The 16,370-nt window shown below is 40.7% G+C and overlaps 1 protein-coding gene across 1 annotated transcript in view; it reads left to right on the forward strand.

Moving 5' to 3' along the window:
• Positions 1-16,370, forward strand: part of LOC140203273 (thyrotropin-releasing hormone-degrading ectoenzyme-like) — a 150,115-nt gene that overhangs the window by 14,308 nt on the left and 119,437 nt on the right. The window contains exons 2-3 of the mRNA XM_072269289.1: positions 12,707-12,980; positions 15,211-15,337. Of these exons, the coding sequence (XP_072125390.1) occupies positions 12,707-12,980; positions 15,211-15,337 (401 nt within the window). The remainder of the gene's footprint in view (positions 1-12,706; positions 12,981-15,210; positions 15,338-16,370) is intronic.

The following is a 16,370-nucleotide window of genomic DNA, read 5'->3' on the forward strand; positions in this document are numbered from 1 at the left end:
ACCATACAGCTCGAGTCTTCCACTGTGAAGACTGACGTAAAATACTTATGCAGTTTGTCTGCCAATTTGTTGTCTCCCATTACTATCTCTCCAGCATTGTTTTCCCAGAGGTCTCATATCCACTCTCAACTTTTTTACACTTTATGTATCTGAATAAACTTTTGGTATCTTCTTTAATGTTATTAGCTAGCCTCATATTCATATTCCATTTTTACTTTCTTAATCACTTTTTTAGTTGCCATTTGTTGGTAGTTGAAAGCTTCCCAATCCTCTAACTTCCCACTAATTTTTGTTCTATTATATGCCCTCACTTTGGCTTTTATGTTGGCTTAAACTTCACTTGCTAGCCATGGTTGTGTCATCTTACCTTTAGGATACTTCTTCCTCTTTGGGATGTATATATTCTGTGCCTTGCAAATTGCTTCCGGAAATTCCAGCCATTGCTGCTCTGCCATCATCCTTGCCAGTGTTCTTTTCCAATCATTACTGGTCAACTCCTCTCTCATGTCTCTGTAATTTTCTTTACACCACTGTAATACTGATACATCTGACTGCAGCTGCTTCTCAAATTTCTGGGTGGATTTGATCATATTGTGATCATTTTCCCTTAAGGGTTCTTTTACCTTAAGGTTTCTAATCAATACTGGTTCATTGCACAACACCCAATCCAGAACAGCTGATCCTCTAGAGAGTTCAACCACGAGCTGCTCTAAAAAGCCAGCTCATGGCACTCTAGAAATTTCCCTTTCTGTAATCCAGCAACAATCTGATTTTCCTGATCTACCTGCATATTGAAGTCCTCCATGACTATTGTTGCCCTTTTGGCATGCATTTTCTATTTCCCATTGTAATTTGTAGGCAACATCCTTGCTACTGTTTGGGTGTCTGTATACAACTCCCATCAAGGTCTTTTTATCCTTGCAGTTCCTTAGCTCTATCCACAATGATTCAACATCTTCCAACCCTATGTTACCTCTTTCTAATGATTTGATTTCATTTTTTAACCAAAAGAGCAATACCGCCCCCTCTGCCTTCCTGCCTATCCTTTCAATACAATGTGCCCCCTTAGATGTTAAGCTCCCAGCTTTAATCTTCCAGCCATGGTTCAGTGATTCCTGCAACATCATACCTGCCAATCTGCAAGTGTGATAGAAGTTCATCTATCTTATTCCGTATACTGCATGCATTCAGATACAACACCTTTAGTCCTTTTATATTGCAACTCATCCTGTTTACTGCAATTTTGCCCTATTAACAGCCTCTCCTCACTACACATTGTCTCAATTTGTAAACCAGCTACCTAATCTTCAGGACTATTATTTGCCTCACATTGAAATATGCACAGTTTAGGACACTAGTCGTGCCATGCTCAACCTTTCGATTCCTAACTTTGTCTGAGGTCTTTCCAACATTTGCCTTCAAATCCTCTCCACTAACTGTTTCAGCACCCTGGTTCCCATCCCTCTGCAACTCTAGCTTAGACCCCACTGTGCAGCATTAGCAAATCCTCTCCCTAGGTTATTAGTTCCCCTCCATTTCGGGTGCAAACTGTCCCTTCTGTACAGGTCTCACCTTCCCTGCAAGAGAGCCCAATGATCCAAAAATCTTATGCCCTCCTTCCTACACCAACTCCTTAGCCACGTATTAAACTGTATAATCTTTCTAGTTCTGGCCTCACTAGCGCCTGGCACAGGTAGCAATCCTGAGATCAAAACCCTGGAGGTCCCTGCCCTTTAACTTAGCGCCTAGCTTCCGGAACTCCCTCTCCAGAACCTTATCACTCATCCTATCTATGTCACTGGTACCTGCATGAACCATAGCTTCTGACCTCCCACTTAAGAATGCTGAGGACTCGATTCAAGATATTCCAGGCCCTGGCACCCAGGAGGCAACATATCATCCAGGAATCTCGTTCTCACCCACAGAACTTCTGTCCGTTTCCCCTAACTAACGAATCACCTATCACCACAACATACTTCTTCTCCCCACTCCCTTCTGTGTCTCATCAGTTCCAAAGACCAACCACTGTGACTCTCCTCTGTTAGATCATTTCCATCCCCCCACCCCCAATGACAGTATCCGAAGTGATATACCTGTCATTGAGGGGGATGGCCACAGGGGTACACTGCACTGACTCCTTAACCCCTTTCCCCTTCCTAGTTTCCTGTGCCCTGCACCTTGGGTGTAGCTACCTCTCTATCCATCCTATCTATCACCTTTTCAGGCTCCCTCACTCCAGAGTTCATCCAGTTCCAGCTCCAGCTCCAGCTCCTCAACATGGTTTGTTAGAAGATGCTGCTGGATGCACTTCTCACAGTTGTATTCATCAGGGACACTGGGGGTCGTTGTGCCATCCCACATCCTGCAAGAGGAGCATTTCTCTATCCTACCTGTCATCCCTACTCTCTCTAGCTGAGCAGATACAAAGAGAATGAAAAATCTTGAGCTTTCCTTTCCTTTTTCTGAGTGAAGCCCAGAAGAGCCAATGCCTCAAGTTCACCACTTTGACTGTGTCCACTCTGATGGCGGTTGCTGCACCTGCCCTCCCTTCCTTTAATTTGCTCTTACTAATCAATCCCAAATGCCAATTGGTGGCTGCTGCCTTTCTTTCCTCGGGCAGTGGATCTGACTGAAGCCCCTTCCCCTCCAAACTTCCGATATCTGGATTCGCCCCGGTCAAAGATTTATTACGCCTCTGTGACTTCCTGCTGCTGCCTTTTATCCTCGGGCAGTGGACCTGATTGAAGACCCCTCCTCTCCAAACTCACTGTTTACGAACCTCTAAATTCATCAGCTTTTTTTGCCTTTTGCTTCAAACATCTCTGCCCTTCTTGAAGAAGCATGTGCTGTGCTGTTTTTTAAAATTCAACCATTTATCACGGTACTTTTTTAAAAACTTGAATATCTTGCTGAGCTTCAACAGGTAGGTAGTCATCTCGAGTTTGTTTAAAACTTCCTCGTAGCTCCGAAACATGAAACTAATTGAATTAAAAACATGGAGCTGGGAATAATATGTCTTACTTAATTTTTTCTTTAAGGGAGGCGTGTGCATACAATGCAATGAATTATTTAAATGTACAACAATTCTTAGTCAAACACTATATTTACAATATTACAGGAACACAACAGTATTAGTTCCTAATAGTTATCGATGGAGGAATTGTATGTTGCTGTGTTCTTTTGATTGACTATAAATGAACAAAATCAGCACACACATCCAGTGCAGACTGCCTTCATACAATTCCTTTGATGATTGCATCCTCCAAATCTTCATTGTAACATTGAAGATGATTGTCAATACCTTCAAATTCTTCATTATACCTAAATTGCTGAAGTAGTGAAAGTTTCATTTTCTATCCTGACCATTTCTGGCATCACCAAGCCAGAATGCTTGAAAATGCAGTAAACCACAGAGTTCTGAATTGTCTTACTGTTTATTTCTCACCACACACAGAAAAAATCATTTCCTGGTTCTTGCTTCCATTAATGTACTGATTACTCCCACAATTAGATATGCTGTGGATTCCGATTAATTGGGCCATTAGTTAATCAGGGTAGCCATTTATTTGTGACAACCGTTTTATCTGCTTTAACAACAGAGAAAATAGCTGTTATTACCTTTGTTTATTTTGGACTCCATGCCATTTAATTGGGAATTCCACCATACTGCTAGTGTCTACTACAATGAGGTGACAGTTATGTACAGATTTATAGTACCATCAGAGGATTGGTGATATTCTAATTAATTTCATTTAAATGCATAATTTGTTACTCAGTTAAGTGGCATTTTGCCTTTTTATACCTTCACAAACAATAGAAAATCTGCAGATGCTGGATATCTGAGCAACACACACAAAATGCTGGAGGAACTCTGCAGGCCAGGCAGCATCCATGGAAAAAAGTACAGTGTATGTTTTGGGCCAAACTCCTTTGGCAGTCCTGCTGAGCTCCTCCAGCATTTTGTACATGTTGCTTTTTTATGCCTTTAACTATTTACATGAAACTTAGCTCATTGGGGCAGTTGCTTAATTAGGCCAAAATGTACCTGGTCCCGATGTGTCCCAATTAACTGGAGCCCACTGTGCATGTCCCGGCACTCCTGACTGAAAATGTCAAATTTAAGTTTGCAAATTAGTTTATTAATTATAACATTGACAAATATTAGTCAACAATAGGCAGAAATCAAGTGCTGCTATAATACAATTATTTGTAATATTTACCAAATAGGATAAAATGGATTGCCATACATTGAGTTCCATGAACTTAATGGGCTGAATTTCCTATTTCTATAATCAAATGATTTTTTTTGTTTAGACTTGCACTTGAATCAAAGTTAAATGGTGTACATCCTCAAATTCATCTTTCTCACATTGCTAGATAGTAATTGGTTATGAAAATAAGGACACTCACTAACTCACTGTTCTTCAGGACTGAAAAGGAAAGGGGAAGATGCCAGAATAAAAAGGTGCAGGGAGGATAGTTTAAAAAGGTGATCATTGAAGTCAGGTGGGTGGGAAAGGTAAAGGGCTAGACTGGGGAATAGAAGAGGGGAGGGAAGGGATGGGAGAGGATTTTTTTTTGTATAACCAGGAAGAAATTAATGTTCATGTCATTTGTTTGGAGGCTACCCAGACAGAATACAAGGTGTTGTTCCTCCACCCTGGGGTGGCTTCGTCTTGGCATAAGAGGCAGACATGGAATGAACATTGGGAATGGGAATCAGAATTAAGATGTTTGGCCACCAGGATGGTTCTGCTTTTGGCAGATGGAGCAGAGGTGATCAACAAACTGGTCCCCCATATCATCAAGAGGTCTTTTATGATATTGAGTCACATAGCTATTTAAATCAAGAGCTGTACTACACAAGACCAGCCTCCACTGTGCTACAGAGAATGTCACAGCTGCAAAACGGGAGACCAAACAGCCAAAAGACCCAACCACTAACCACGGCCACCACTTACTCTTGACCACTCTGCACCAGAATGTGTGGATTCTGGATCAGCCTCCACAGCCACATGAGGACCCTCCAACAGACTACTCCTTAGGAGAACAACATATAAGCTGCAGACCCACCAATAGACAACCCTCAGGAGAACATCATACTCAACTCAAGTGTTTGTATCACCAGTACTACTACTGTACTACTATTTAAGTAGATACTAGACAATGTGGAATGGCCTCTGTATGAGCTTGACAGATTCCATTGATTTAAAAGAACATGGTTGCAACAATTCCCAATTCTGCAATAAATGCATATGCATCACAGCTGACAAGGTAACAGCATCAGTTTTAACTTCCTTCACACTGAATAGTGGCGAACCCAGATGCAGAGACGAGTCACACGCAATTAGCAGAAAAAATCCAACAAGGCTTTACTGGATTTATTAGCAGGTAAGGTACAGGTAGAGGGTCCAAATAACTCACAGGCAAAGTCAAAATCCAAAGCATTAGCAAGTTCCAGAAACTGGAGACTCCTACAAAGCCAAGGCTTCCCTTGCAAAAGATTGTTCCAAGACTTTGCAAAGAAACAAGGGAGAAAGAACAAGGAACTTATACAGAGCTACAAGCTAGGCACAGATTATAACTATGAACTATTAGCCAATAGGCAGTTGAACGGGAAGGAGTTGGCATTGTCATCTCTACCTCCCTGTGGTGGCTAGTTCAAGCTGTGACAATTTGTATATTACCTTTATTTATAGTTCAAAGGAATAGATCCAAGGTTCCATCAAAATGTACGTTGGGTTAGTACAAGTAGGAATGAATAAGTCCAAAAATAAATAAGTAAATTATCTGGAGTTATTGACTGCATAGCACAATAAAGTTGTACGTGATACATAGTAGATCTTTCTAACTGGGTGGCCTATTTAGAGAACAGAATACACATTATTATCTCTGTATCATTAACAGAATGACATTTTCTACTGTAAATTTCTTTACTCAAGTGCTTCCGTTCCTTTAGATTAGTTTAGCAAGTGGAGCAAAAAGGAATGAGTTGTTCTGTTGTTTTTTTTTATCTACATGCCCCATCACTGGAATGTTCCCTCAACCTATGGAGTCACCTTCAAGGACTCTTCATCTCATGTTCTCGATATTTATTGTTTATTTATTTATAATGATTATCTCTCTTTTTTTCAGTTTGTTGTCTTCGGTATTCTGGTTGAATGCCATAGCTGGGTGGTGTTTCACTGATTCTGTTATAGTTACTATTCTATAGACTTACTGACTATGCTCACAAGAAAACAAATCTCAATGTTGTATATGGTGACATGTGTGTACTTTGATAATCGAATTTACTGTGAACTTTACATTTAAAACTGATTTGCATATCCATACATTAAATTATAATATATGACGTGTTGACATAGATTTTGCTTTTCACTGTTACTGATGGTGTAGCTGGGCCCTATGCTTGTAGTTCAGTAGTGTGGGTACAGAGGTTGCATTGATACATTCACTAAAAGATCAGAAGTGTGCTGTGAAAACAATAGCTGGAGTTTCCTTGAATCCCTTGGCACGGCTCTTAGATCCCTTGATCTCTTGGCGTAACCGCACCAGAAATGCAGCAATTGCCTTGTTTATGCATGTCGACACTGTTCCTATTGAGCTGCTGACAAAGGTCTGGTCCTCAAAGCTAAAATCATTGAGGAAATTTCCCGACATTTACATTATCAAAGTGTCTTTCCTGCCCTTTCATCGTGCAGTACTATGATTGTTGTGGACAAATTTCAGTTCATAGCTGCAGGTTTAAGCAGGCCAAATTTAATCACATTGTGCTATTTTTATGCTGGCAATCGAAATGCTGGAGGTAACTTGTAAATGTTTGTGGTAAGTAAACGGACCAATAGAACAAAGTACATCCAAGTGCGAGAATCCCAAACAGCTAACTTATTACTGGAGTGCAATGTAACTGGTCGTGAAAAATGCTTGTGTGTCTAAAGGGAGTTACAAGTTCAATTTCAAGTTAAAGTTTATTGTTATCTGACTGTACATATGTACAACCAAATGAAAAAATGTTCCTCTGCACTATGGTGCATCTACAAAACATATATCACACATAGCACGTAAACCAAAATATTACTACAAATAAGTTAATAAAATCTATTTATTTATTTATTGAGATGCAGCTCCTTCCAGCTCTTTAAGCCACACCGCCCAGCAATCATCCCCTGGTTTATTCCTAGCCTGATCATTGGACAATTTACAATGACCAATTAACCTACCAACAGCTACGTCTTTGGGCTATGGGAAGAAGCCAGAGCACCTGGAGGAAACCCACGAGGTTATAGAAGGAACGTATAGATTCCTTACAGACAGCAACAGGAATTGAACCCAGATCGCTGGTACTGTAAACCATTGTGCTAATCACTACACTATTGTGCTGCCCCATATAATTCAAAATTCATGTAGTGTGCAGCACAGGTAAACAGTAAACAGTTCAGTAAATTGCTCGTGGTCCTGGTGACGAGACCTCAGTGGTGGCAGGGTATTTATTAGTCTCACAGACTGAGGGACAAAGCTGTTACCCAGTCTGGCAATCTCAGTCCAGATGCTCCTGTACCTCGTTCCTGGTGGGTATGGGTCAAAGTGATTGAGGGATGGATGGTAGGGATCCTCAGTGATGCTTTGAGCCTTCATTTGAACACTCCCTGTTTTGTGGCTTCCTGCAAGAAGACGAATTTCAAGATTGAATAAGGTATAGATACTTTGATAATAAATGTACCTTGAACTTTGAATTTTGAAACGTCACAAATAGGGGAGGAGGGAGACTCTTGTGGTCTTTTGGTGCCCTTTGCTGTCCTCTGTAGGGTCTTGTAGACTGGTTTCTGTACCACACAATGAAACAGCCAGACAGGCCACTCTCAGTGATGCTCCTGCAGGAAGTTGTTTGAGTGGGGCAGGGAGCCTTGCATGCCTCAATCTCCTTAGAAAAGACACTGTTGTGCCTTTTTGATCAATGAGGAGGTGATGTGGGTCCAGGTTAGATCGTTCGTTATGTGAACACTAAGGTACTTTGTGCTCTTCACTCTCTCCACAGCAGAGGCATTGATGTGCAATGGAGAGCAGTTGACCTGTGCCTTCCTGAAGTCCACAATCATCTCTTTTGTCTTGTCCATGCGGAGATTCGGGTTGTTGTTCTTGCACCATTTGACAGGCCCCCCTACCTCCTCTCTGTACGCCGGCTCATCGTTGTTGCTGTTGAGGCCAGCGCTGTTGTACCATGACCGAAGTTGATAATGTGGTTTGAACTGGATCTGGCAGTGCAGTTGTGAGTCAGTAGCATGAACAGCAGCGGGCACAGCACACAGCCCTGGGGTACCAGTGCTCAGCATGATGGAGCTTGAGATGTTGCTGCCCGCTGGGACTGGCTGGGATCTTTCCATCGAGATGCAGTTACAGAGAAGGGGTGTTGAGTCCCAACGAGGATAGATCCACTGAAAGAGTAGTGAAGAAAGTAGATGTAAAAAACAAAATGTAAATGGGTACAAATATGAGAAGACTCACCATTTCTTTCTCTTGATAGAGGCAAAACATTGTTACAGGCTTTGAACTCCGGTGGATTATTTGGATCTCAGTATGAATTACATGCTAATGTACTTTATTGAAGCTGATAGTATATGTCAGCTGGGAAAAGATGAGCAATTGGACAAGTTAGTTTTGCCTCTGTGATAAGAATTATGGATGAGATATGTTCAGTTTATTGGCTTGAAAATAGCCTCTGGGACTAAGAGCCATTGGTAGAAGATTTGATTTTGCTGTATTTTGTTATACAGCCTAAGTTAAACAGTATTATTGTAGATTTGGTACAATCCTTATAAGATTTCTGATAAAATTTTAAAAACATAGGAAAAAAAACTCTGATTGTAATGAGACACATTCAGTTTAAGCAATTAATACTCTGTCAGGTGCAATATAAAATTGAGAAAGGGTAGAACTCAGGAACAAGAAAAATCATAAATCTGATAATTAAAAAAATCAGCCTATCAGTCAGTAATTTTCTCAGTTAAGTTTGAGAATTAAGTGAAAAATACAAAGAAGCACATTTAAACATTGTTTCTGGATAGTTAATTATGTGAATCATTGTATAATATCATACAATAGGAGTTTGTGAGTTTTGCTATATTTCCAATGAAGAACATCAACAGACAGTCTCATAGAACTGCAGCAAGTCAGTTAGAAGCAATGTTACATTCTAGGAACTGGGCACCCACGATACATAACTTGGTGTTATCACGAGAGACGGAATAACCTTGGATTGTTTTCTCTGGAGCGTCGGAGGCTGAGGGTGGTAGAGGCGAATAGATTAGAGATTTTTAAGAGATGTTTGGATAGATACATGGATGTAAGGGAGGTGGAGGATATGTTCTAGGTAGGAGGGATTAATGTTTGGGTGCTTTTGATTTGCTTTTTTGCTGATTTGGCACAACATTATGGGCTGAATGGCCTGTTCTGTGCTGTACTCATCTATGTGTCATGTTCTATGATATATTGCTCCACTACTGAAGTGCAAAAAAGCCCTAGGTTTCATACACTAAGTTCAACTAGAACTTTATCATTCTAAAGAGCAAAGACATGGAAAGATACAGTGTAAGGCTGATCATGACTGTGGCAAGCAGGATGTCAAATTTAACAAAGTTAATCTGCCTGCACATGGTCGATAACTCTCTATTCCCGGACTGTTTACATCTATTTAAATGTATCCTACCATTGCTTTTCATATGTGCTTCTACCATTGCTCCAAGCAGTGCAATCGTGGTGCCATTTATTCTCTGTGTAAAATAAAGCTTGCTTGCAAATCTCTTTTAAATACACTCCATTTCATCTTAAGCCCAAGCTCTCTGATACTGTATTTCATGTTTCGTTCTCGAGAGGAAGATTCTGATCATCTGCCCTATTGATGCCTTTCATAGTTCATTTTTTTTTAATTTTATTTTTATTTGGATAAGGAATTCACAAATATCATGTACTTTTTTCACACATATAACCTTTTCCATTTTTTATATGTATAAAACTACAATTATTTATACATTAAGTACACATTGAGATGATATAAAAGGAAAATGAACATTTAAATAGATAATTATGTACTGTGGTAAATCTAACCTATTAGGCTAAGTAATGGAATTTTGTAGCAGATTGCCAATTAGCAGCAAAAGAAAATCCAAGTTTGTCCAACTCTTCCTCCCCCCTTCACACGGCTAGTACTCTCTCATCCTGGTAACATCCAGTGAACCTTTTCTTCAGAGACTTATGACAATGAGAAGAGGGCATGTCCTGGGTGATGGGGTTCCATAATGATGGACGCTGCCTTTTGAGGCATTGCTCCTTGAAGGTGTCTTGAATACTACGGAGGCTAGTGTTCATGATGGAGCTGAGTAATTTTACAACTCTCTACAGCTTACTTCGATCCTGTGCAGTAGCCCTCTCCCCCAGACGGCGATGCAGCCAGTCAGAATGGTCTCCATGGTACATCTGCAGAAGTTTGCAAGTGTTTTTGGTGACTTACCAGACGTCCTCAAACTCCTAATGAAATATGGCTCCCGGTGTGCCTTCTTTATAGCTGCATCGATATGTTGGGATCAGGTTAGGTCCTCAGAGATATTAACACCCAGGAACTTGAAATTGCTCACTCTCTCCAATTCTGGTCCCTCTATGAGGATTGGTTTGTGTTCCCTCATTAGGGATTCCCAATCTGGAGTCCACAGACGCCTTGCTTGGTCCATGGCATTAAAAAGATTGGAAACCCCTGGTTTAGATAATAATCTGTCTTTCCCCTCATTGCTCCATTTGCCAAGTGTTCATCCACTCACCCAATCTATTTCCATCCCTTTAAAGTGTCACACACTACCTCCATTGGAGCTTTCCCTGCCACCTATCTTAGCATCTTTGAAATACATAGCTATCTGACTGAACACAGGAGATTGCAGAAGCTGGGATCTGAGGCAAAAGTCAAGATACCTCCTGTACCTAATGAGGTTGCCACTGAGTGTATGTTCATGGTCCTCTGTTGCTGTAGCCCATCTACTTCATAGTTCGAAATGTTGTGCATTCAGAGATGCTCTTCTGCACACCGATGTTGTAACGTGTGGTTATTTGAGTTACTGTCACCTTCCTGTCGGCTTGAACCAGTGGCCATTCTCCTCTGACTTTTCTAATTCATGAGGCATTTTCACCCACAGAACTGCCACTTGCTGGACACTTTTAAATGTTTTTGCACCATTCTCTGTAAACTCTACAGACTGTTGTGCATGAAAATCCCAAAATATCAGCAATTTCTGAGATACTCAAACCACCCCATCTGGCAATCATTCCACCGTTAAAGTCACTTAGATCACATTTCTACCCCATTCAGACGGTTGGTCTGAGTACTGAACCTCTTGACCACATCTGCATGCTTTTATACGTTGAGTTGCTGCCACAGGATGGGTTGATTAGATATCTGCTTTAACAAGCAGGTGTAGCAGTGTCCCTAATAGACTGTTCACTGAATGTAATCTGTAAAGTAACATATAACTGTTTATCAGTTTTTTAAAAATCAAAATAAACCTTATTCATAATGAAGAATATTTACAAGAATAAACTACACCATGGCTTCTCATTCTTTACGTTTAAAGTTGACGTTTGTAGTACTGTTCCATATCATTCGTACATATCAATCAGTAACGCGCATGTGGCTTCCTGGGGTGGTATCCTATTACCGTAATTGAGAGGCTTCCTTCCCACCCTAGTCCCCTCCCTCTCCAGTAATAGACGACCCTACACTGTTGTTCTTTCCTACCGAGCCCACGCAGTAGCTGCACCAAGCTTTACTGTGTCCCTCCTGCAGCAAGTTAGTGCAGTTGAGACAGGTTCAATGTTGTCGTTTAAAGTTAAGTTGGATAGGTATATGGACAGGAAAGGAATGGAGGGTTATGTGCTGAGTGCAGGTCGGTGGGACTAGGTGAGAGTAGCGTTCGGCACGGACTAGAAGGGTTGCGATGGCCTGTTTCCGTGCTGTAATTGTTATATGGTTATATAGTGTTCAGCACCATCTGCCAGCCTCTCACCTGCTGCTGGCGGAGAAGTTATCTGAGTGTGGCAGTCCCTCTCGACTGCTGCTCCCGAGAGAAGGTCCTTGTGTTCAAGTGATCTCTCCCTCCTCGTTGCTGCTGGAGTAAGGTTTTAATGATGTGGACTGTAAATTTGGACTCTAATTCAGGATTATGATGTGCTCTAGTTTCTGGTCCTAGTTCTGGTCATTCTTTTTTGTTACTAGTTTTGAGTGATTTTTGAATTGGAGTGGCCTTCAGGTCGTGAACCTTGAGCTGAACTGAATTGAAATATGCCTTTTGAATTTGTGTTTTAGATTCTGTGTTTTTTGCTCTTTTATTATTGCACACGGGGGGTGGGGGGGTTTAAAGTTTTTCTTTCAACGGGTTGATTCCATGTCTGTCCGTGGGGAAGACAAATCTCAGCACTGCGTACTGAACACATACTTCGATAATAAATGTACTTCGAATTAAATTGAAAGTAGCATTTTCAAAACTTTGAATCTCTGCACAAATCAATGTAGTGCACCTTTCTGTTTCATGACTTGTAGGTTGACCTGACCTCTGATCAGAATCAGAGATTTTTTATCTTCCTTTCAGTCATTCACCGACCCGTGTAATGGTACTTCTCAGCCCCATGGAAGGTGTCTAATAATTGTTTTTCTCACTCTTCCTTCCAGATATCTTGCGGTGACACAGTTTTCTCCCATCTACGCCCGAAAGGCATTCCCATGCTTTGATGAACCGGCCTACAAAGCAACATTTAGAATTAGCATCAAGCACCAGGACACCTACCTTGCGCTGTCTAACATGCCAGTTGATGCCATCATACCTGAGGAAGACGGCTGGCTCACTGAGCGATTTGCAGAAACACCTCGAATGTCAACTTACTACCTGGGATGGGCAATCTGCAACTGCACCTTTAAGGAGACAGTTACTGATCATGGTATCCCTGTAAGTTTGTGCTTTCATAAACATAGAACATAGAAGAGTACAGAACAGGAACAATGTTGTGCCGAACCAGCTGAAAAGCAAATCAAAAACACCCAAACACTAATCTCTCCTACCTAAACCATGTCCATATCTCTCCATCTTCCTGACATCCATGTGCCTATCCTAACGTCTCTTAAAAGAAACCTCACCTAGAGGTATTTGCCTCTACCACCTCACCAGGCTGCGCATTCCAGACATCTACCACTCTCTGAGTAAAAAACTTACCCCTCACATCCCACTTGACCCTACCCTCTCTCACCTTCAATGCATGCGCTCTGGTATTAGGCATTTCTACCCTGGGAAACAGATACGAGGGATGATTGATAAGTTCATGGCCTAAGGTAGAAGGAGTCAATTTTAGAAAACCCAGCACATTTATTTTTCAACATAGTCCCCTCCTACATTTACACACATAGTCCAGTGGTCGTGGAGCATACGGATCCCTTCTTTGTAGAAGTCGGCGTCTTGGACCTCCAGAAAGTGGTCCACAGCAGGGGTGATTGGTAAGTTTGTGGCCTAAGGTAGAAAGAGATGAGTTATTAATTTCAAACCTTCTGCATAATTACTTAAAGAGTTGAACTGCACGTGCATGTAACGAGAGCTGTATAACCCATCTCCTTCTACCTTAAGGCCATGAACTTATCAATCACCCCTGCTGTGGACCACTTTCTGGAGGTCCAAGATGCCGACTTCTACAAAGAAGGGATCCGTATGCTCCACGACCGCTGGACTAAGTGTGTAAGTGTAGGAGGAGACTATGTTGAAAAATAAATGTGGTAGGTTTTCTAAAATTGACTCCTTCTACCTTAGGCCATGAACTTATCAATCACCCCTCGTATAAAGCATTACAACATGTGATGGAATTTGGATATATATACATAAAAAGTCTAATGCCTACACCTTCCAGCTCATGTTCCTCGTAATTCTACTTGCAACTTTGTCTTCTTTTGCACATTGGTTGTTTGTCAATCATTGTCTGTTTATTTTATAGATTTTCATAAAAATCTATTGTGTTTCTTTTATCGGTGAATGCCCACAAGAAAATGAATCTCAAGGTAGTATATAGCAACATATCCTGTATATTCTTATATATTTACTTTGAAATATATATACACACACATACACACACACACACACACACACACACACACATATATATATATAAACTACAGTATTGTATTTGTCAACGTGGAGTGGAGAGCAAGTTTGTAAATCTGGTGGGAGCAAAGGATGTTGGAATAGTGAGGGTGGAATGCCGCGCGAGGGCATGGGCCAGGTGGCAGAGAAGGAGTGCCAGGGTGATGGGGTGGGTGCAGACACACCCAGCTCTGGGATACCAGGGAAGATCATCTGCACAGCATTGTTTGACTTAAAAATATTCAGTGCACTGGGAGCTTTTCTATCATAGGCTATACCCATTGAAACCATTGACATATTTATTTTTTGCTTTGCTGTTTAACTTTTATCACTTATTCCTTTTTGTAACTGCCTTTCAGATACATTTATTACTCTTATAAACAAAATGACTGGATTTTGTTTTGCATTCCCTTACCCCTTCTTTTATTAAAAGGTGGCGATACCGAAGGACGTGTAAGGTGCTAGCCTGCAGGTCACCCTCGGGCAAGGTGTAGCACCTGCTTAGCCCCCTGGTCTAGCAGATATCTACCGCTCAGGATCGAAATAAGCTGCAGAGAATTGTCAAATTAGTCAGCTCCATCATGGGCACTAGGCTCTGTAGTGTCCAAGACATCTTCAAGGAGCAGTGCCTCAAAAAGGCACATCAATTATTAAGGATCCCATCAACCAGGACATGCCCTCTTCTCATTGTTACTTTCAGAGAGGTGGTACAGAAGCCTGAAGGCACACACTCAATGATTCAGGAACAGCTTCTTCCCCTCTGCCATCCGATTCCTAAATAGACATTGAATCCATGAACACTACCTTACTTCATTTTATATTTCTATCTTCTTGCACTATTTTGTATTTTTTACCTATTTCATACATACACACACACACACACACACACACACACACACACACATACACACACACATTTATCTTCCCTGTATTATCATGCATTTCATTGTACTGCTGCTGCAATGTTAACAAATTTCATGACATATGCTGGAGATATTAAACCTGATTCTGATACTAATTCAAAAGATTTACTGATGGATATTTTGTTGTCCAGGTGAGACTTTATGCCAGGCCTGGTGCTATTGAACAAGGATCTGGTGATTACGCTTTAAATATTACAAAGAAGATGCTGACATTTTATGAACAATACTTTAATATCAACTATTCATTACCAAAATTAGGTAAGTTGTACAATTAAAGCTTTCTTTGTTATAATGCCAGAATAAGTAAAATATGCGTACTAGGAATGTAAAGAACTTGCCAGTAAAATTGTTTGGGAAATATTTTTCATCTATTGTGATACTAATTTCATGCCATAAATGCTACAACAACATTTTCTTCCCAAGTGCCCGTGAAGGCTTCTCTTTGACAGGAGAGAGAATCTTCAATAATTCAATTTATGATTTATCTATGAATCTGTAATCTGTGAGTCTATAGATTTGTATCAGCTTGTCCCAGGAAACTCATTAGTGTCTTCGATAAGGTTCAATAATAATTTTATTTTAGGTGGTGCAACATATTTTAACCAGGTTTTGTCTTTGCAATCTATGGGAACAAATTTATGCCTTTTGTGAAAAATTACAGAGGTTATGTTGTTACACAAATCCTCAGGCTGTCGACAACTAGTACTGGGGAAAGCAAAGAGGGAAAACAAAGAGAAGAAGTCAGCTATATTCTAAAGGACATATTGAGATTAATTAAAGGAAAAGGAGGCACAAAAGGAGGGAATATAAAAATTGAAAAATGGAATGCAAAATGAAATGAAAGCGAGAATTGTTGTGCTTTGTAACTACAAAACATTGAACTAATTCAAAGGAAGACAAGGGAGTCTGAAACGTGGTTCTGACTTCGTGCTTATTTAAGCAAGGCGCACACGTATCACATGGTATCATGATGGTGTATGCATTTCATGTATTTATAGCTAAAACTCCTAATCACTTCTTTAAGTGAACAAGACTGCTTGATCAATCTAATTATATACACAGAAGATTACTGCAATACTACTAAAATATTAAATAGATGACATTAATCTGTTGAAAACATTGTTTAGCTAGAGCATACGGATTGCCTTGGTAGCTTCGTGGTTATCGCGATGCTATCACAGTTGCAGGTCAGAGTTCCATTCCGGCATCCTCTGTAAGTCATTTGTACATTCCTTCTGTGAGCTTGTGCACTACCTCAGGGAGCTCTGGCTTCTGCCCGCATTCCAATGTT

Source organism: Mobula birostris, chromosome 9 (assembly GCF_030028105.1).
Source record: "Mobula birostris isolate sMobBir1 chromosome 9, sMobBir1.hap1, whole genome shotgun sequence".
NCBI lineage: Eukaryota > Metazoa > Chordata > Chondrichthyes > Myliobatiformes > Myliobatidae > Mobula > Mobula birostris.